Source organism: Leptonychotes weddellii, chromosome 7, assembly GCF_054177405.1.
Source record: "Leptonychotes weddellii isolate Sample4059 chromosome 7, ASM5417740v2, whole genome shotgun sequence".
Classification (NCBI taxonomy): Eukaryota; Metazoa; Chordata; class Mammalia; order Carnivora; family Phocidae; genus Leptonychotes; species Leptonychotes weddellii.
The window spans coordinates 44,283,221-44,305,341 of record NC_138375.1 but is presented as its reverse complement, the minus strand read 5'-3'; the positions used below and the strand labels follow the sequence as shown (position 1 = coordinate 44,305,341).

The following is a 22,121-nucleotide window of genomic DNA, read 5'->3' as shown; positions in this document are numbered from 1 at the left end:
CTTGCATTCCCACCAACAGTGTAAGAGGGTTCCCCGTTCTCCACAACCTCTCCAACATTTGTTGTTTCTTGCCTTGTCAATTATTTGGGGCCTTTTGTGGTTCTGTACAAATTTTAGGATTGTTTGTTCTATTTCTGTGAAAAATGCCATTGGAATTTTCATAGGGGTTGCATTGAATCTATAGATTGCTTTGGGTAGGATAGACATTTTAACAATTCTTCTTTTGATCCATGAGCACAGAATATCTTTCCATTTATTTATGTTTTCTTCAGTTTCTTTTATCAACGTCTTATATTTTTCAGCATACAAGTCTTTCACCTTTCTGGATAAATTTATTTTTAGGTATTTTATTCTTTTTAAAGCAGTTGTACATGGAATTGTTTTCTTAATTCCTTTTTATAATAATTTATTGTTAGTGTATAGAAATGCAAATGATTTTTGTATAATGATTTTGTATCCTGGAACTTTACTGAATTTGTTGATTAGTTCCAACATTTTTTTCAATGGAATCTTTAGGGTTTTCTATGTATAATATCATGTCAGTCCAATAGAGATAGTTTTACTTCTTCTTTTCCAGTTTGGATGCCTTTTATTTCTTTTTCTTGCCTGATAGCTCTGGCTTGGAGTTCCAATACTATGTTGAATAGAAGTGGCAAGTGTGAGCATTCTTGTCTTACTCTTTCTTTTTTCTAAAGATCTTATTTATTCAGAGAGAGAGCGTGAGGGGGAGAGGGCCAGAAGGAGAGGTAGAGAAAGAATCTTAAGAAGGCTCCTTGCTCAGCATGGAGCCTGATGTAGGGCTCAACCCCACAACCCTGAGATCATGACCTGAGCAGAAATCAAGAGTTGGTTGCTTAACTGACTGAACCCCCCAGGTGCCCCTCTTACTCTTGATCTTAGAGAAAAAGCTTTCAGCTTTTCACCATTGAGTATGATGTTAGCTGTGAATACTTTAAATAATAGATAGATCATTCCTCCAAAATGAAGGACGATTATAAGGAAATAGAAGACTGTACAGCACTGTAAACCAACTACATAACAGGTATATATAATGCTTCACCCAATGACGGAATATAGATTCTTCACAATTGCACACAATTGCACATAGGAGAGACCATATGTTAGATCACAAAGCAAGTCTCAAAAGTGCTTAAAAAGATTTAAATCATACAAAATTTCTTCTCCAACCATGATAGAATAACAGAAAAATTATAGCTGCAATGACCTACATTCAAAAAGGAAGATCTCAAATCAACAACAACTTTACACTTTAAGGAACTAGAAAAAGAAGAGCAAACAAAGCCTAAAATCTGCAGAAGGAAATGATTAGAGGTAGGTAAAGAATAGAAAAACAAAAGAGCGTTTAATGAAATAAAAGAAAATCAACAAAAGTTAGCTTTTTAAAAAGATCAATTGAATTGATGAAACTTTAGCTAGACTAAGAAAAAAAGAGAAGACATAAATTATTAAAATGAGATGTGAAATTGGGTACATTGCTACCAACTTTACAGAAATAAAAATGATTATCAGAGAATATAGTGAATAATTGTACACCAACCAGTTAGATACCTCGATAAAGTGGACAAATAAGTGAATTACCAAAACTGAGTCAAGTAGAAATAGCAAATCTGAACAGACCTATATTAAGAGATTGAATCAGTAATCAAAAACCTCCCAACAAAGAAAAGCCCTGAGCTAGATAGCTTCATTGGGAATTTTACCAAATATTTAAAGAGGAATTAATACCAATTCTCAAATTCTTCCAAAAAAATATGAAGGAACACTTCTAGGACCAGCATTACTCTGCTACCAAAGCCAGACAAAGATATCACAAGAAAGAATATTACAGACCAATATATCATATGAATATAGTTGTAAAATATGCTCAATAAAATACTAGCAAACTGAATCCAGCAGCATATTAAGAGGATTATATACCAAGACCAAGTGAGATTTACCCCAGGAATGTACATGTGGTTCAACATCTGAAAATCAATGAGTGTAATACACCTTATGAATAGAATGAAGGAACAAAACCACCCGATCATCTCAATTGATGCAGAAAAAAAAGCTTTTGATAAAATCCAACACCTTTTTTTATTATAAAAAACAATTCCTGATTTCAAAACTGAATTGTCAAACTAGGAATAGAGGAGAACTTCCTCAACATGATAAAGGGCATCTCTGAACAAAACCCACAGTTAATATCATCTTCATTGATGAAGGACGAAAAGCTTTCCCCCTGAGATTGGGAACCAGAAAAGGACGTCTGCTTTCACAATTGCTATTCAACATTGTACTAGAAGTTCTAGCCAGAGAAATTAAGCAAGAAAAAAAAGACATCCAAAACAAAAGAAATAGAATTATCTCTTTTTATACATGATCCTATGTATGGAAAATCCTGTATATAGAAAATCCTAAAAAATCCACAGAAGTTTATTAGAGCTAATGATAAGTTGCACGGTGTAAGATAAATATACATAAGTCACTTGAATTTTCTATACACTAGCAATGAGCAATCCAAAAAGGAAATTAAGAAAACAGTTCTATCGGATCATAGCAGAAGAGAGGAATAAATGAAACAAGACAAAACCAGAGAGGGAGACAAACCATAAGAGACTCTTAATCTCAGGAACCAAACTGAGGGTTGTTGGAGTAGAGGGGGATGGGAGGGATGGGGTGGCTGGGTGATGGACATTGGGAAGGGTATGTGCTATGGTGAGCGCTATGAATTGTGTAAGACTGATGAATCACAGACCTGTACCCCTGAAACAAATTAATACATTATAGGTTAATAAAATTTTAAAAAAGAGTAAAATACCTAGGAATAAATCTAACCAAGGAGAGGTACAAGACTCATAAACTGAAAACTACAAATCATTACTGAAAGAAATTAAAGACCTAAATAAATGCAAATGTATTTTTGTTCATGCATTAGAAGACTTAATATTGTTAAGAAGACAATACTTCCTAAAGTGATTTGCAGAATCAATACAATCCCTCTCAAAAATCCCAATGGCTTTTTTTCACAGAAATGTAAAAGCTGACCCTAAAGTTTAATTTTTTTTTTTTTAAGATTTTATTTATTTGCGAGAGAGAGAATGAGAGACAGAGAGCATGAGAGGGAGGACGGTCAGAGGGAGAAGCAGACTCCCTGCCGAGCAGGGAGCCCAATGTGGGACTCGATCCCAGGACTCCAGGATCATGACCTGAGCCGAAGGCAGTCGCTTAACCAACTGAGCCACCCAGGCGCCCGACCCTAAAGTTTATATAGAATTATAAGTGACCCAGAATAATTTTAAAACAGTCTTGAGAAAGGGGAACAAATTTGAGGACTCACAATTCCTGACTTCAAACTTACTACAAAGCTACTATATCAAACAATGTGGTGTCAAGAGAATGAAAGACAAGTCACAGACTGGGAGAAAATATTTGCAAAAGATGTATCTGATTAAGGATTGTTATACAAAATGTGCAAGATATTGAATTCTTAAAACTCAACAATAAGAAAACAACCTATTAAAAATGGACGAAATACCTGAACAGACACCTCACCAAAGAACATATACAGATGGCATTTAAGCACGTGAAAAGATGCTTCACATTATATATCTTTAGGGAATTACAAATTTAAATGGGATACTACTACAAACCTATCAGAATTGCCAAAATCCAAAATATGGACAACACCAAATACTAGTCAGGATGTGGAGCAAAGGAAATTCTAATTCATTCCTAGTGGGAATGCATAATGGTACAGTCACTTTGGAAGACAGTTTGGCAATTCCTTATAAAACTAAAAATACTCTTACCATATGATCCAGCAATCATACACCTTGGTATTTACCACACACACAAAAAAAGAAAACTTGTGTTTACACAAAAACCTGCACACAGATGCTTATAGCAGTTTTATTCATAGTTGCCAGAACAGAAGCAATCAAGATATCCTTCAGTAGGTGAATAGATAAACTGTGGTACGTATAAACAGTGGAATATCACTATATTAATATAATATAATTAAAATTAATATATATTGAAAAGTAATGAACTATCAAGCCATGAAAAGACATGGAGGAGACTTACATGCATACTACTAAGTGAGAGAAGCAATGAATAGCATTATAGTTTTGCCTTAGTTACCATCTTTTTTTTTTTAAAAGATTTTATTTATTTATTTGAGAGAGAGAGAATGAGAGAACACGAGAGGGGGGAGGGCCAGAGGGAGAAGCAGACTCCCTGCTGAGCAGGGAGCCTGATGTGGGACTCGATCCTGGGTTTCCAGGATCATGACCTGAGCTGAAGGCAACTGCTCAACAGGCTGAGCCACCCAGGCATCCCAGTTACCATCTTGTTACAAAAATTTTTGTATGCAAAGCAGAATAGCATATTGAATCCCATTACTCAACAATTATCAGCAATTTAGCTATTCTTAGTTCATTTATTTCTTTTACTTTCTTGGGAGAAGTATTTTAAGACCTGGAATCAGCCATTTTACCCAGAAATCCAGGTTCCTTTTATTGAAATCACAATTTGAGCAATAGGGATGCTTATTGCTACTGAACTAATAAAGTTTCTAGGGGGATTTTCAGTGGAAAATATGCATGTATTTTTTTGAGAAAAAATAATTCATGAATATATATTGATATTTCCAAAATAAATTTAATATTGTAGTTTCAAATGAAGTTCTCTGATTTTATGTGTTAGTATCTTTTCCCCCTAAAAATCTTGTTTCCTAATGATAATAACATATTTGCTTTATACTACTAAACATGTTTTTTTCCTGATATATATGTGTGTGTGTGCATATATAGAGAATAGCTTCAAAACAATTATATCAATAGTTTCAAAGCAGCAATATCACAAACAATAAAATTACCAAATGCAGTTTAAGATTTGTTTGTAATTCTTTCTTTAGGGTGTATCTTACCGGGGAGGCAGAATAAAAGTATCAGATTTAGATTACCTTGAAATAATGTTTCTCTGTGTAGTTAAGGCAACTACAACTTGATATAACTGGGGTTCACTTGTTTTCATTTGCTTTTAATTTTTAGGGATCACTTTTTAAAATACTACATTTGTTTTAAAATCATGTAATTACATGGTTTCAAAGTCAAAACCATAATACAAAGTCCATTCTGAGAAGTCTAGCTTCTTTGCTTGTCTCTTCCCCTCTTCCATCTTGCCTCCAACAGGCCACCATTTCAGTTAGATTTTGTTCTATCTTTGCATTCTTTCTTTTTGAAAATCAATGTAAAACATATTTATGTGTGTTTATGAATATATTATTACATATAACTTCTTGTAAGACTAAATAATAATACATTAAAAGTGTTTCTAGTTTCTAAAGTACTCACAGATACCCTCTTTCAAGCTCCTCTTGACAGATCTTTTAAGTTGGCAGAACAGGTGATATTATCTCTGTTTTTTTATAGAAGGAGCCCAAAGCTCAGAAAAATTTAGGTTTATTTAAGGTTACCAGGTTTTTAAGTGGCAGAGCTAGAACTAGTACACAGGTAGTGTGGCATGGTAATTAGGAGAACAAGTTCTAGAGTTAGCTTGCCTCATTCTATTTCACTACTTGCTAATTATATGACTTTGGGCAAGTTACTCAATCTCTTTAAGATTCTCTTCCCTCGGGGCGCCTGGGTGGCTCAGTCGTTAAGCGTCTGCCTTCGGCTCAGGTCATGATCCCAGGGTCCTGGGATCGAGCCCCACATCCGGCTCCCTGCTCTGTGGGAAGCCTGCTTCTCCCTCTCCCACTCCCCCTGCTTGTGTTCCCTGTCTCACTGTGTCTCTCTCTGTCAAATAAATAAATAAAATCTTTAAAAAAAAAAAAAAAGATTCTCTTCCCTCATCTGTAAAATGGAGATATAGTATCTGTCTCGTATGGTTGTTCTAAAGAATAATTGAGATAACACATAAACTCCTTAGCTAATGCCTAGAGAATATAGTAAATGCTTATTACATGTTGGCTAATATTATCATTCTAATAATTCTAATTGATGCTTTTCCCATTACACCACAGTGCTTCTAAATGTATTCATTTTCATCCATGCAATCCTCTAGGATTACTCTGATCTTAACTGATCTGTTTTCTGAATATAACATGTTTTTACCATACCTATATAGCCATGAAATGTTTGCAGTTTACATTATAGACTTTAGCACATGTCTAGTATATACCTAGATTCTAGATCTTTTTTTGAAATTAAATTCTCCACCAAGTCTGTGTAGTATTTTGCCTACATTGAGTCCTGAAAACAGATAGTGGGTCCAGTGTTTCTAGCTGAAGTGAGGGCTTTGTGCAGGAGAGCTATCTGTGTAATTCAGTGGGTGGAGGACCTGAGGGTAAAAGAGCCACAGGAGAAAAGTCATACTAGCTAGAAGGATAGTGTGTTCCGGATGTATGTGTTATATTAAAAATGCCTCAAGGAAGATACGGCAATAGGAAAGGAAACCTGAGACATTTTGGAAATTTAGCCTCATTATTGTGATATTTAACATGGGCAAGGCCCCCAGCACTTGGGAGATTTGGGGATGGGATGCCAAACCACTTGAGATACCCCATATTTTAAAAGAGTTTGAGATAATAGTCTAGTATGTCAATCGTACTTATGTTTTTAAAGGGAAGGTAACAAAGTTGACCTTTTTTAAAAAAAAAATGTGGGAGCATGAAGTGAAACCCTCAACTTGTAGGTTTTGCTGAATGTGGTTATTATATTTATGTTATCTGTCACTAGATGGAGTCCATGAGCCCAGGGAACTCTTGCTTGGACTTTTGTGTACCCCTTCCTATGATTCCCATTCTGTGCCTTTGAAAGGGAGAATACTCTAAAAAAAAAATTAACAAATGGGCTTGGATGGCAGAATTTTTAGATTTGCTTTAAAAAAGCAGTTTGTTAAACAGCAAAATAATCTTTTCAATTGTTCACATTGCAAAAACTTTATTTGGAAAAGATCTTTAAAACCACAGTTTAAGGGCGCCTGGGTGGCTCAGTTGGTTAAGCGACTGCCTTCGGCTCAGGTCATGATCCTGGAGTCCCGGGATCGAGTCCCACATCGGGCTCCCTGCTCTGCAGGGAGCCTGCTTCTCCCTCTGACCCTCCCCCTCTCATGTACTCTCTCTCATTCTCTCTGTCTCAAATAAATAAATAAAAATCTTTTTAAAAAAACCAAAACAAAAAAAACCCCACAGTTTAATATCCATTCTAAATCTTCCTGAAAGGAAGAAAGTTTTTAATTTAACTTATTATGGAGAGTCAATTAAAAAGTTAAGTTGTTATCCTCTGTTCCAGTGCCACAGCCCCCCTGCCCAGGAACTCTTTTTTTTTTTTTTTTTTTTTAGTATAGTTGACACACAATGTTATATTAGTTTCAGATGTACAACATAGTGATTTGATAAGTTTATACCTTATGCTAGGTTCATCGTAAGTATAGCTACCATCTGTCCCCATACATTGCTATTACAATATCATTGACTATATTCCTTATGCTATACCTTTTGTTCCTGTGACTTATTTACTTTATAACTAGAAGACTACATCTCCCACTCCCCTTCACTCATTTTGCCCAAACTCCCACCCTTGTCTCTTCTGGCAAACATCAGTTTGTTCTCTGTATTTATAGTTCTGATTCTGCTTTTTCTTTATTTTTTTAGATTCCACTTACAGGTGAAATCATATAGTATTTGTCTTTCTCAGTCTGACTTATTTCACTTAGCATGATGCCCTCTAGGTCTATTTATGTTGTCACAAATGGCAGGATCTCATCCTTTTTTATGGCTGCATAAATTTCCTCTGTGTGTGTGTGTGTGTGTGTGTGTATAAAACACATCTTCTTTTTTTAATTAACATATAATGTATTATTGGTTTCAGAGGTACAGGTCTGTGATTCATCAGTCTTATATAGTAACCAGTGCTCATTACAACACATGCCCTCCTTAATGTCCATCACTCAGTTACCCCATCCCTCCACCCTCCTCCCCTCCAACAACCCTTAGTTTGTTTCCTATGATTAAGAGTGTCTTATAGTTTGTCTCCCTCTCTGGTTTCGTCTTATTTTATTTTTCCCTCCCTTCCCCTATGATCCTCTGTTTTGTTTCTTAAATTCCACATATCAGTGAGATCATATAATTGTCTTTCTCTGATTGACTTATTTTGCTTAGCATAATACCCTCTAGTTCCATTCACATCATTGCAAATGGCAAGATTTCATTTTTTGATGGCTGAGTAATTTCCATTATATATATACACCACATCTTCTTTATCCATTCATCCATTTATCCATGGACATCTAGGCTCCTTCCATAGTTTGGCTATTGTGGACATTGCTGCTATAAACATTGGGGTGCAGTTGCCCCTTTGGATCACTACATTTGTGTCTTTGGGGTAAATACCCAGTAGTGCAGTTGCCGGGTCATAGGGTAGCTCTATTTTCAACTTTTTGAGAACCTCCATACTGTTTTCCAGAGTGGCTGCACAAGCTTGCATTCCTGCCAACAGTGTAGGAGGGTTCCCCTTTCTCTGCATCCTTGCCAACATCTGTCATTTCCTGACTTGTTAATTTTAGCCATTCTGACTGGTGTGAGGTGGTATCTCATTGTGATTTTGATTTGTATTTCCCTGGTGCTGAGTGATGTTGAGCATTTTTTCATGTGTCTGCTGGCCATTTGGATGTCTTCTTTGCAGAAATGTCTGTTCATGTCTTCTGCGCATTTCTTGATTGGATTCTTTGTTCTTTGGGTGTTGAGTTTGGTAAGTTCTTTATAGGTTTTGGATACTAGCCCTTTATTTGATAAGACATTTGCAAATATCTTTTCCCATTCTGTCAGTTGTCTTTTGGTTTTGTTGACTGTTTCCTTTCCTGTGCAAAAGTTTTTTATCTTGATGAAATCCTAGTAGTTCATTTTTGCCTTTGTTTCCCTTGCCTTTGGAGACGTGTCTAGCAAGAGTTGCTGTGGACATCCCTGTTGTGTTTCTGACCTTAGGGGAAAAGCTTTCAGTTTTTCCCCATTGAGAATGACATTTGCTGTGGGCTTTTCATATGTGGCTTTTATGATATTGAGGTATGTTCCCTCTATCCCTACACTGTGAAGAGTTTTAATCAAGAAAGGATGTTGTACTTTGTCAAATGCTTTTTCTGCATCTATTGAGAGAATCATATGGTTCTGGTCCTTTCTTTTATTTATGTAGTGTATCACATTATTTGATTTACAGATGTTGAACCACCCTTGCAGCCCAGGAATAAATTCCATTTGGTCATGGTGAATAATCCTTTTAATGTACTGTTGGATCCTATTGGCTAGTATCTTGGTGAGAATTTTTGCATCCATGTTCGTTAGGGATATTGGTCTTTAATTCTTTTTTTTGGTGGGGTCTTTGTCTGGCTTTGGGAGCAAGGTAATACTAGCCTTATAGAAAGAGTTTGGAAGTTTTCCTTCCATTTCTATTTTTGGAAACAGCTTCGGAAGAATAGGTATTAATTCTTCTTTAAATGTTTGGTAGAATTCCCCTGGGAAGCCATCTGGCCCTGGGCTCTTGTTTGTTGGGAGATTTTTGATTACTGCTTCAGTATCCTTGCTTGTTATGGGTCTGTTCAGGTTTTCTATTTCTTCCTGTTTCAGTTTTGGTAGTTTATATGTTTCTAGGAATGCTTCCATTTCTTCCAGATTGCCTAATTTGTTGGCATATAGTTGTTTATAATATGTTCTTATAATTGTTTGTATTTCGCCAGTGTTGGTTGTGATCTCTCCTCTTTCATTCATGATAAAAGACATCTTCTTTATCCATTCATCTATTGATGGACACTTAGGTTGTTTCCATCTCTTAGCTATTATAAATAACACTACAATAAACATAGGGGTGTGTATATCTTTTTAAATTGATGTCTTCATTTTCTTTGGGTAAATACCCCATAGTGGAATTATTGGATCATATGGTATTTCTATTTTTAATTTTTTGAGGCACCTCCATGCTGTTTTCCATGGTGGCTGTATCGATTTACCTTCCCACCAACAGTATATGAGGTTCTTTTTTCTCCACATCCCTGTCAACACGTGTTATTTTTTTGTCTTTTTTACTTTAACCATTCTCGCAGGTGTAAGATGATATCTCATTGTGGTTTTGATTTGCATTTCCCTGATTATGATGATGTTGAGCATCTTTTCATAGATGGTCTGTTGGCCATCTGTATATCTTCTTTGGAAAAATACCTATTCAGGTCCTCTGCCCATTTTTTAATCAGATTGTTTGTTTTTTGGTGTTGAGTTGTAGAAGTTCTTTTTATATTTTGGATACTATTGGATATGTCATTTGCAAATATCTTCTCCCATTTAGTAGGCTTTTAGTTTTGTTGATTATTTCCTTTGCTGTGCAGAAGCTTTTTATTTTGATATAGTATCAATCATTTATTTTTGCTTTTGTTTCTCGCCTTAGGAGACATATCTAGAAAAATGTTGTTATGACCGACGTCAAAGAAATTACTGATTGTGTTCTCTTCTAGGATTTTTATGCTTTCAGGTCTCACATTTAGGTCTTTAATCCATTTTCAGTTTATTTTTGTGTATGGTGTTCAAAGGTGGCCCAGTTTCATTCTCTACATGTAGCTGTTCAGTTTTCCTAGCACCATTTATTGAAGACAGTCTTTTCCCCATTGTATATTCTTGCCTCTTTTGTCATAAATTAATTGACATATAATCATGAATTCATTTCTGGGCTCTCTATTCTGTTCTATTGATCTATATGTCTATTTTTGCACGAGTGCCATACTGTTTTGATTACTATAGCTTTGTAGTATATCTTGAAACATAAAATTGTGATACCTCCAGCTTTTTTTTTTTTTTTCTTCTCAAGATTGTGTTAGCTTTTCAGGGTCTTTCATGATTCCACACAAATTTTAGGAAATACTTATTCTAGTTTTGTGAAAAATGCAGTTGATGAGTAGCTATTAATTCCAGCCCAACTATATATCCCTCCCCTGGTAAGTTTTGTTTCAAATGCTAGTAAAAACAATTGTTGCACTCCTTACTAAGCATTGATTTTTAACACAATATAACACATGCCTGCATTTCCAAAACCTTAAATGGTGTCATGCAGAAAAGCCCAGATTAGCAATTTTTCTTTATCAAGGTTGTCAAAGGTAAGAAGCCAAGGCTGATACTAGATAATAGCTCTGGTGAGTCACAAGCTTACTTTGCCATTTATTTTATGTTGGGACTTGGTAGTAGTAAAAGAGCAGATGAATACATGAAGTGGTCGCAGAAAGTTATCTTGGGAACTTTCCAGGCCCCAGAGAGGATGCAGTTAAACTTCCTCAATTAGTCTGTATGCAAGGCAGCATGGGGACAAGGTATGATCTAATTCCATTTTTGTCTTTCTGCTACAGCACGTGCCCTTATAGTCGGCCTCCCTTTGGCTATGGAAATTTTCCAAGTTCAATGCCAGAATGCCTTGGTTATTATGAAGACAGGTACCAAAAACATGAGGCTATGTTTTCAGCTTTAAATAGAGACTATCCTTTTAGAGACTACCCAGATGAACGTACGCACAGTGAAGATTCTCGGAGTTGTGAGAGCATGGATGGGACCTCTTACTATAACAGTCATAGCCACAGTGGGGAAGAATACTTAAACCCCATGCCTCAGCTGGACATTGGAGCCTTGGAGAACGTCTTCACAGCCCCAACATCAACTCCCTCTAGCATCCAGCAAGTTAATGTCACTGACAGTGATGAGGAGGAAGAAGAAAAAGTGCTCAGGAATTTATAATTTTAAAACAAATATGCACAGAAAATAAACATTTCTTAAAATATATTCTGGGTCAGTTGGTATGAGAAAAAAAAGCTTAGAATGCTTTGCTGAGAGTTTTCAGCCATGATTTGAGGAGTCAGATCAAACGTAATTTATACCTTCATAAAGTTTTGATTAGTGAAACTGGAGTCCTGATGTATCATCATAGGAATATTTAAGATATGAAGTAGTTTATTTTTGTGGCTGAAATTTGTATCAACATATATTATCATTACTTTATCTTGGAATGTGCAAAATACTGAATCCTCACAATTATATTGAGGGGATAGGGAGTATATATCTGGCATGACAAGTGTGATTTGTATTTTATCTCAGGATACATTTATTTATTTTTCTCATATGATTTTTTTGTTTGGTGTTTATGTAATACTTATGGATATTGTCTGTTTTTATGTAACAGTTTGAAAATATTTTGATAATATTTAGTAGTGAATTGAGACTCAGTTACTAAATTTAATTTACGTTAATAACCAATTATAAGTTGCAAATGTGTTTTCATGGCATTTGAGTAATTCCTTCAGCTAAATTAGTCATTTCTGTTCCTAAACATTTTCATCATCTTTTTTGGATTTCTTTTTCCATTTGGTATGCATTGTTCTACTTTTGTTATAATTAAATAAATATAGATAAAATTGTTCTTGTTGGATGTTTTCTGTTTGGGGGATAGAAATAAGCAAAACGAGTACTGTTCAAATGAGGATGGTTTCCATACCACGTGCAGATATTTATTTTTACTTAATAATCTCCAGAATTGCACAGATCCTATTAGCTTACATGAGACTTGAAACTGTATCAACAAAGATGTTGTACACATACTCTGATGCCATTTTCAAACTTTTTACACATGTTGTACATGTGACTTAAGCACCCCCTCTCAAATGGAAGAGCTCCTCCAGATTTGGTGCAAGCAGCTGTCCCTAAAACCATGGAGTTCATGTAAGAGCACATGGAATTTATTTAATTCACAGTGAGCAATAAAAATCATTCTTGTGATGTGTCCTTGTGGTAAGTATCCACTATGGATGGAGAGAACCTATTTAGAACAGGATCAGGACCAACAGAATTGGGATCATGGTAGAAGAAATCTACAAGGCACCTGAACTGAGGATCGGAAATAACCACAAACCAATACACTTTTCCCTCAATGATCTGTATAATTTATGCAAATTGAGATTTTTGTTACTTAAAACTACTTGGAAATTTTGTATAGAAACCTGTTCTAAGCTTCCAACTTCTTCCTGTACTAAGTCTGTATTTGTTCCTTAAGGAAAGGTTGTTAATACATGTCATCAGCCCTATACTTAATTGTATGTAAGATTTCCTCTTCCCAATAAAAATTTTATTTTCATATTTTATATTCTTTATTACTCTGTGCAATGTCATTTTAATGTGGTTAAACAGCAAAACTTGAATATCTTGATGGAGAGAGCAAACGTGTAACCTCATGTTGGAACTAAAGCAACACATGGTTGTCTTCACAATTGATGTTTATACACATGAAGGAAAAATGTGTGTGACAGTTTGACCCATTTTATCACATCTCATTTTAATAACACCGTAGTGACTAAACTGGGTTTTGATGACAGACCTTATTCTTATAGACAGATTGAATGTTATAGGGCATAGTTTAGTGTTTCCTAACTACCTGTCCTCAGGCTAGCCCTGCACCACCAATTCCTTCCTTTCTTCTCCTTAATGACTGTTGAGGATGGGCAACAGTACTGGGATCAGAAGTCAGGAGTTTAGATTCCATAAAGATCCACAATATAATTTGAGCTGGAAAATATGGGTAGCTTTTATGTAGAAAAGTAACCCAATTGCAAATAAGCATGCCTAGCTACAAATGCCCATATCTGCTCATTTCTACCTCTTTAAATCACAGTTGGCTCTGACTAGAGATCTACAGACTAAACAAAGCCCTGCCCTATTGGCACTAATTCATCTGCCTCTCCAAGTCATCAGAGTGAAATTCTCTAAGCTTAGAGCCACAAGCACTTTCTAATAGGTTTCATTGCCTTGTTTGTCCTTATTACAAATCAGAGGTAATATTTGTAATAAGAATAGCCTTCTTTATTTTATTTTTTTATTTTTTTTAAGATTTGATTTATTTATTTGACAGAGGGAGACACAGCAAGAGAGGGAACACAAGCAGGGGGGAGTGGGAGAGGGAGAAGCAGGCTTCCTGCGGAGCAGGGAATCCGATGAGGGGCTCGATCCCAGGACCCTGGGACCATGACCTGAGCCGAAGGCAGATGCTTAACAACTGAGCCACCCAGGCGCCCCAAGAATAGCCTTCTTTTTTTTTTTTTTAAGATTATTTATTTATTTATTTGAGAGAGAGAGAATGAGAGACAGAGAGCATGAGAGGGAGGAGGGTCAGAGGGAGAAGCAGACTCCCTGACGAGCAGGGAGCCCGATGCGGGACTCGATCCCGGGACTCCAGGATCATGACCTGAGCCGAAGGCAGTCGCTCAACCAACTGAGCCACCCAGGCGCCCCAAGAATAGCCTTCTTTAAAGTGTGTTGAAATGTCAATAGGTTTAAAATGTCAAACTTTTCTATGCTTTGGACAAAGCTGCTCTGGCTAGTTGCAAATTAAGAAAACTGCTCTCAGTGAAAATAAAACAAAAATAAATATAATCCCAATTTAGAGCAGTGTTTCTCTAACTATGTTAGTTGGAACCCAAGCCTTTTAGAGATTCTGACAATATTTAAGTTTGGGAAACACATGCTATTCCCCACCTTGGGGAGTGTGAATGCCCATTATCATTGTAAAGATTCTCAAAAGTCTTGCAGTGAAGAATCATGTTTAACAGTTTATCTCAATGCTACCCAAACTTACTGGCTTGAGACTCCCTTTTTTGTTTTAACAATGTCTGCTAACATCTCAGAGAATCCACTTTGGAAAATGTGAATGCATTTATAGCTGGTGGCTTTGGTTTTCAGTTGTTGACTTCACATATGGTTTCCTGCATTGATCACCTTAAATCCTTTATTGAAAGAAGGCAGTGGCTAAATAAACTGGGTTTTGTTTTTTTGCGCTAAGTATTTGATGATCTTAAAAGGGTGAAGAACTGAAACTTATAGTTGTAAGTTGCCTTTTTCTACTAAACTGGCTCTTTAATGGAAGTTGATATTGCGTCCAAGAATTCAAGTGGGCAAATGTGCTAAATTCCCACACAAGTATATTTTCCACAGTGTAAACCAGCTGTCGGTAGGATTATTCCTGAGCCAAAAGTCTAAGCTACATTTGAAAGTTGTAGTTAGGTTAGAAGTTGAAATTCTGGGGATTCTATGAACTACTTACAATATTTTAAAGTAGTATAATTTTGACGTGGGCAGGGTAATTCTGAAAAACTTCTGGCCTACATTTTGGAACAGACTGCTGAAGCACATCATATTTTTAGCTTTCTGAATCATTTAAACTTTTTGAATTTTAGAGAAATTCCAAAGGCTTCATAATAAAATCAGCTTTCTAAAAACAAGTGTATAAGGAGTTACATTCTAATTCTTCTTGATAAAAAATTCCACATCCTCTAGACAGATATGTACCCTTTGTCTCTACATTCTGCATTCTAACTTCTTGACGCAACCTTACCTGTCTCCTTTCTGATGATTTTGACATAAACAAATCTTTTCACTAAGTGATGAATGCTTGTAGAGAAGTTGGAGGTTCTGCTTGCTAGACCCTTATATCTCTGGCTCCTTTTCTGAAACCAGGGAAATGTTTGATTTCTAAAAATAATGAACAGCATCTTACATGTATTCTTTTTCAAGGGAATATTTTCAAAAAGCTAAGCATTTGCCTGTGTTCCCTGAGACACTGTCTGTGGAGACTGACAAACCCTCCTGGAAAATGTCTTTTCAGCTATTGCTAAGTATGTAGGTCATAGACAATGGAAAGGTGTAAAGTGACCAACAATCCCAGTTTGCCCAGTACTGTGCGGTAGGGAGTCCCAGAACATGGGACTTCGATGCTAAAACCGGGAAAGTCCTTGGCAAACTGAGATAAGCTAGTCACCCAATTGACTAAAATGAATATAGAATCATCCAGAGGGCTGGCTTATGCAGACCGTACTATCCAAATGTAGAGTTTGAAATCATATCGCTTCTCTCACAAAAGCAGAGTACAGTCGAACTTGTGTCAGGTTTAATAGAAAGGCATGAGGTGGGGGTAAGTTACAGGATGTGTAGGGTCTGTGAGAGAACTGGAGATATGTAACTATTAATACCTGTGGTGCTTTAATCAGACAGCTCCACGTTTACTTGGAAGACTAAAAGAAAAATAATCAAAGCTGTACATTTTAGCAATATTTCATTTTATAATCCAGATAGAGAAAGAATTTTTGTTAATACAGAGTCTTTGTTTTAAATTTTCTCACTGTTTTCCCCAACAAAGGTAGAGGAATATTGGCCATAGTCTTTTTTTTTTTTTTTTTTTAAGATTTTATTTGTCAGAGAGAGAGAGCACAAGCAGGGGGAGCAGCAGGCAGAGGGAGAGGGAGAAGCAGGCTCCACTCAGCAGGGAGCCTGATGTGGGGCTCATCCCAGGACCCTGGGATCATGACCTGAGCTGAAGGCAGACACTTAACTGACTGAGTCACCCAGGCATACCTATTGGGCATAGTCTTTAGCCCAACACAAAACTGAGCTACTTTGGCACAGATAATGTCTCAACTCTATACTTTTTTAGGTGTCTCTGAAACACTAGCTAGGACAGAGTTTTTCAAATGTGGACCGTGCACCACTTCCCACAAAATGATCTGGGATGCTTGTTAAGAATGCGGTCATTCCCAGACCTATAGAATCACAGTCTCTCTGGCTAGAACCCAGAAATCTGCACTTTTAATAAGCTCCTCGGGTAATTCTTAAGCACACCTACCTTTGACAGCAAGTAAAGTTTGTGAGACTTATTTCAAACTGTATCTGCTATAAAGGTAATGTAACCACACTGGTTTTCAGAAAAGAAAAACCTTTCATCCACCCAATAATTTCTTTTGTTTTATGATGTGTTTTCTAGTATTTGTCCACATACACATTCTTTCATATAATCATGACACATGCACACACTATTGTGTACTTCCTCAGTGTTTTATCATGAGCTATTTTTCATGCTCTTTGACTTTATAATTGATTACCTTTCATGTTTGCACAATATTGCTTCAGGCAGATGTGCCATAATTAACCACATGAAAGAGATAGGATTGTAGTTTTTCCAAATTGGTTTCAGTAATCTGTCCTGGTAATTTCAATGATGTGATTTCAAAGTGAGCTCTCTTACAGACCAGAAGGAGTGGGGGGGGGGTACCTTTGAGCAGCCATTATTCCAGTGACATGAGGGGTTTTGATATCATTTTAGAGGTCATTTTAGAACTGAACACTGAATGGCCACGGTAGGTGGCCTATTCTAGGTGGACTTCGGGTCCCAGTATGAAAGATGATAAACAGAGCATGTGGAAAGAAAAGTGTGGCATGGTGTCCCATCCTGCTGAAGGAGACACACTAGTCCGCTCTTCTTGAGTCTACTCTACGACTTACCCTCCCTAATGGCTAATCATTCTTCATATCTCAGCTTAGAGATCTTCCAGTTGTCTCCCAATTCTTTCCTTTTCTTTTTTGGTAATAGAACTCTCTATTTTTAGCTATGCTTCATTTCTTGAATGTACCTAAGTACTAGACTATAAGATGTCAAAGGAATTTTCATGAGAAACTTCCAGAATGTACCCTTAAATGGAGAGGTTATGCCCTTCTTTGCTCCTTTGTCCTTCTTGCTGGGGGGAATACAGAAGTGAGGGCTGGAATCTGAGCAATCATCTTGGACCGTATAGGCCTCATGCTGAGAACGATGAAAAAACAAGAGAGGAATCTAAAACACCATACCAGCACAGGATTACTTTCCTCAAGACCTTTATATGACAGAAAAACAAATTTCTATCCAGTTTAATCCACTATAATTTTGTGTTTTCTGTCATGTGCAGCTAATTCTAACTTATCCAGGATTCTTCCCTTCCATAAAGTTTTGTCTAACCCTCACAGACTAAGTTGTTCCTGCTTTATATTCCCACAACACCTTTGTTCACATATCCTTCTAGATTCTAAACTCCTTGAGGGCCAATGGGGACAAATATCCTAGAAACTAGAAACATAAACATATGGTAGCCAGCAGAGCAATAGACACAGCTCTGTATTCTCAGCCTCAGTGACTAATGGAATTCATAGACTGGCTGGCAAGAGTGCTTCTCATCTGATTGCCTATAAAAAAAACTAAAAAAAGAAAAGAAAAGGAGTTTAAAAGACACCCTAGATTGCCAGAATTTGAACATTTGAGGATGGGAACTGGGAACTGTATCTTTTAAAGGCTCCCCCAGGTGATTCTGAAGCCCACCAGGCAATGGTTGACAAAATGGCACTTGGATATCCTGTAGGAGATTGTCAGAATTTTCCTCCCATCATCAGTCCATTTTCCTTTCCTCTTCATGTCACTTAGGAGCCAATAGCTTAATGCCTTTCCAAGCTCAAGCTTACTGTAAATGCTGAACTCCTGAGAATGCTCCCAACACATAGATAAAGGGGTGGAGAGAGATTGAACAGGAGGGTTTTAATACCAATAATAAATACAAGCATGGAAACAATTTCATTTTTTTTTTCTCAAAGTAGTTCTCACCATCTGTAACTATCTTATTTGTTTCCTTGTTTATTTTCTCCTCACCAACCCCTGCTGGGAGAAGCTCCAGGAGAATAGAAACATTGTCTTTCTTTCTTGATTCATGATCCCTGATGCCCAGCACTGTGCCTTGCAATGTATTACATGCTCAGTAAGTATTTGTTGAATTAATTAAAAATAAGCTACACTTTGTTGAGCATCTGCTGTGTGCCACTCTATCTGCTATTTTATGTGATTATCTCACTTAATCATCATGAGAAGCTTGTAAACAGGTGTTAGCATCTTTATTTAACCAGTGAAAAATCTGGAGACTTAAAGAAGAGAAGTGACTTATCAAAGCAACCCAGCAAGTGAGCAAAAGAGTTGACAGTTGAACTCAAGTCTCTCTACGACCAAACTCAACACTCTTCCTGTTTCACCATATTTCCCTTGCTGACAAACAATTCTGGAATAAAATCTACCTCAACTGGAACTCACAGATTGATGGAACTTTCTTCCACCACATATGGAAGCCTGAGCTAGCTTAAGGTAAAAGAAAACATGAAAGGAAGCTGTAAGATTAAAGGGGCCATCAACTCATCCCTAATTTTGTCACCCACCTTCCAGAGCACAATGAGGGACTTCCACATTTTCCCTTTTGAGAATATCACTCCCCACCTGTTCTTTTGGGGATCCTTTGAAGCCAAGTGGCTCTCTCTGGTGCAGGCAATCACAGTAGTGCGTTGGATGCAGTGTTGGGTCCAGGGTTGGTTGCGCTATTCAACAGGCCAGTCAGAGCCTTCACAAGGATTTTTCTAAGTGGACATGGTGGGACAACTTTGCTTCCCTCATCGAAAATGATTCTCTAAGAAATGACTTTGGAGCTGCCCATGGCCATATTTCCTCTCTCTGGGGTAAGGCTCATCTCTGGTAGGAGCAAATGACACCAACACAGAAGAAGAGGCAGGAAGACAGAGAGAGAATCCAGACATTGAGTCTTTGGTTCCATTCATCACAGAGCTTAGCTTCATAACTACCTACACTGGTCCTTGAGCCAGTTAGCTAGTTCCAGCATTTTTTACCCCATGGTGGTAGGTTTTTATTTCTTGCATATTAGTCGGGACAAACACAGGGACATATAAAAGGCCCCTTCACGTGGTGCAAGGAGCCAGTCAACATCTTGAAACTCAGTGGATACTCTTCACAATGTACTTTTTTTTTTTTTTTTTTTTTTTTACCTCTGGTGATGCTGTATGGAATAGTGTTTAAGAATTTCTGACAGTTTTGGGAACAGACATAACTAGAAAAGAGTCCTGCTCTGTCACCCTGGAACTGTGTGACATTAGGCAAGTAACTTTACCTCTCTGAACCTGTTATCTGAACAAAAAGAATAATATACATACCTCATAGGATTTTTTGGAGGATTAATGATGGTACACAATGTTGGGGGCATATTATGAGCAGTAGTCATGTCCCTCTTCCCTTTTAGCAACAGCACACAGCACCCCCCTCCCCACTCTATTTTATAATGTCTCTAGGACACCTCCAAGTTGCTAGAACAAGGCTAATCCTGAGAACATGATGGGGAGGGAAATAAATTTGTCTTACTCAGGTGTCCACCTGCCCAAGTGTTGGCTTCTTTCGCTCCTTAAGATGTGATGGTATAATTATTGGGAGGGTACTAGCCACTACCACCTCCTGGCATTTGTATAAAGCCAATCAGAACACTTTGCTTTCTCCTTTGAGTTTCATGAAAAACACAAGGTGAAGAAACTGAGACCCAGAGAACGGCCATTGACTTGTGTCACATCAAGCAGTTCCTCCTTGTTGGAAGAGCAGAACTCAGGTCTGCCAGGGAGAAGTTCAACTTTGTACAGACATAGAATCATAAAGTGCTAGTTATGAAGTATTGAGACATTTTCTTAAAATGCCTTAATATGAAGCTGAAGTTTACCTGTTCTAAATTTCTTTTTTTTTTTTTTAAAGATTTTATTTATTTATTTGACAGAGACCCAGCGAGAGAGGGAACACAAGCAGGGGGAGTGGGAGAGGAAGAAGCAGGCTTCCCGCTGAGCAGGGAGCCCGATGCGGGGCTCGATCCCAGGACCCCGGGATCATGACCTGAGCCGAAGGCAGACACTTAACAACTGAGCCACCCAGGCGCCCCTCTAAATTTCTTTTTACAACAAACTGTACTCTTTGCATGAATTAGGAAAACACAGAAAAGCCCCAAATTCATTCATAAGTACTATCCTTCTGTAACTTCTGTGCAAATATATTTATGCATATATTTTTTCTAATTGTAAATATTTATTGTTGTTTTCTGCTTATAAGAGTAACAATGATTATTGGGAAAAAAAACTCACAGTATTAAACACCATAAAAAAAGTATGAATTACTGTAATCCGGTCATTCATAATTGATCATAGTTCATTTATCATTTTGGTTCATGCATTTCTGCAGATTCTTTCATATGTATACCCACACAGTTACAAAAACGAGATCATCATGGAACTTAAGATACAACCCCCTTGGGGGGAAATCGGAGGGGTAGACGAACCATGAGAGACGATGGACTCTGAAAAACAAACTGAGGGTTCTAGAGGGGAGGGGGGTGGGAGGATGGTTAGCCTGGTAATGGGTATTGAGGAGGGCACATTCTGCATGGAGCACTGGGTGTTATGCACAAACAATGAATCATGGAACACTTCATCTAAAACTAATGATGTAATGTATGGGGATTAACATAAGAATAAAAAAAAAAAAAGATACAACCCCCTTGTAGACTCTCTTTTTTTTTTTTATGTAATATGTCATAAACACTTTTCTGTGACACTAGATTTTCCTCTACACCATGCTTTCTAAAAATTTTTATTATAATTTTAAACTATACAAAAATAGTATTAACATTATAATAAACTTCCTGTACCTATTACCCACATTCAACAATTACCAATTGTATACCCCCTACTCCCTTCACTCAATGGATTTTTTAAAAGCAAATTGCAAATATTATATTATTTTGTCCATAAATATTTCAGTGTATCTCTCTAAAAGACGCTTAAAAAAAAAAAAAAGGATTTATTTATTTGAGAAAGAGAGCACAAGTGGGAGGGGCAGAGGGAGAAAGAATCCGAAGCAGACTCCATGCTGAGCTCAGAGCCCGATGTAGAGCTCTATCTCAGAACCCTGAGATCACGACCTGAGCCAAAAACCAAGAGTCAGATGCTCAACCAACTGTGCCACACAGGTGCCCCAAGATTAGGACTCTTTTAACTAATTGCAATCATTCATTAGTAGCATCAAATATCCAGTGTTCAACTTTCCCAATTGTCTCATAAATGACTTTTTTTTTTTTATAATTACATGTTTCAAACAGGATTTAAGCAAGGTCTACTTACTGCATTTGTTTCAGATATATACTAAGTCTCCCTTTCTTTATGTATTCCTAGTGTCACTTTGTTTTGTTTTGTTTTTTGTTAAAGAAGAAGCTTTAGAGTTTTGTAGAGTGCTTACATTCCAAATTTTGCAGATTGTATCCTCTTTTTTTTTTTATTCTTATGTTAATCCCCATACATTACATCATTAGTTCTAGATGAAGTGTTCCATGATTCATTGTTTGTGCATAACACCCAGTGCTCCATGCAGAATGTGCCCTCCTCAATACCC

The 22,121-nt window shown here is 37.0% G+C and overlaps 1 protein-coding gene across 2 annotated transcripts in view; it reads left to right on the top strand.

Annotated features, from left to right (window-relative positions):
• Positions 1-11,767, top strand: part of SOX30 (SRY-box transcription factor 30) — a 27,630-nt gene extending 15,863 nt beyond the window's left edge. The window contains exon 5 of one of the 2 annotated variants that reach the window (XM_006730472.3): positions 11,386-11,767. In XM_006730472.3, coding sequence (XP_006730535.2) covers positions 11,386-11,767 — 382 coding nt within the window. The remainder of the gene's footprint in view (positions 1-11,385) is intronic. The other variant, XM_006730473.2, reaches the window with a different exon arrangement.
• The last annotated feature ends 10,354 nt before the right edge of the window (positions 11,768-22,121 follow it).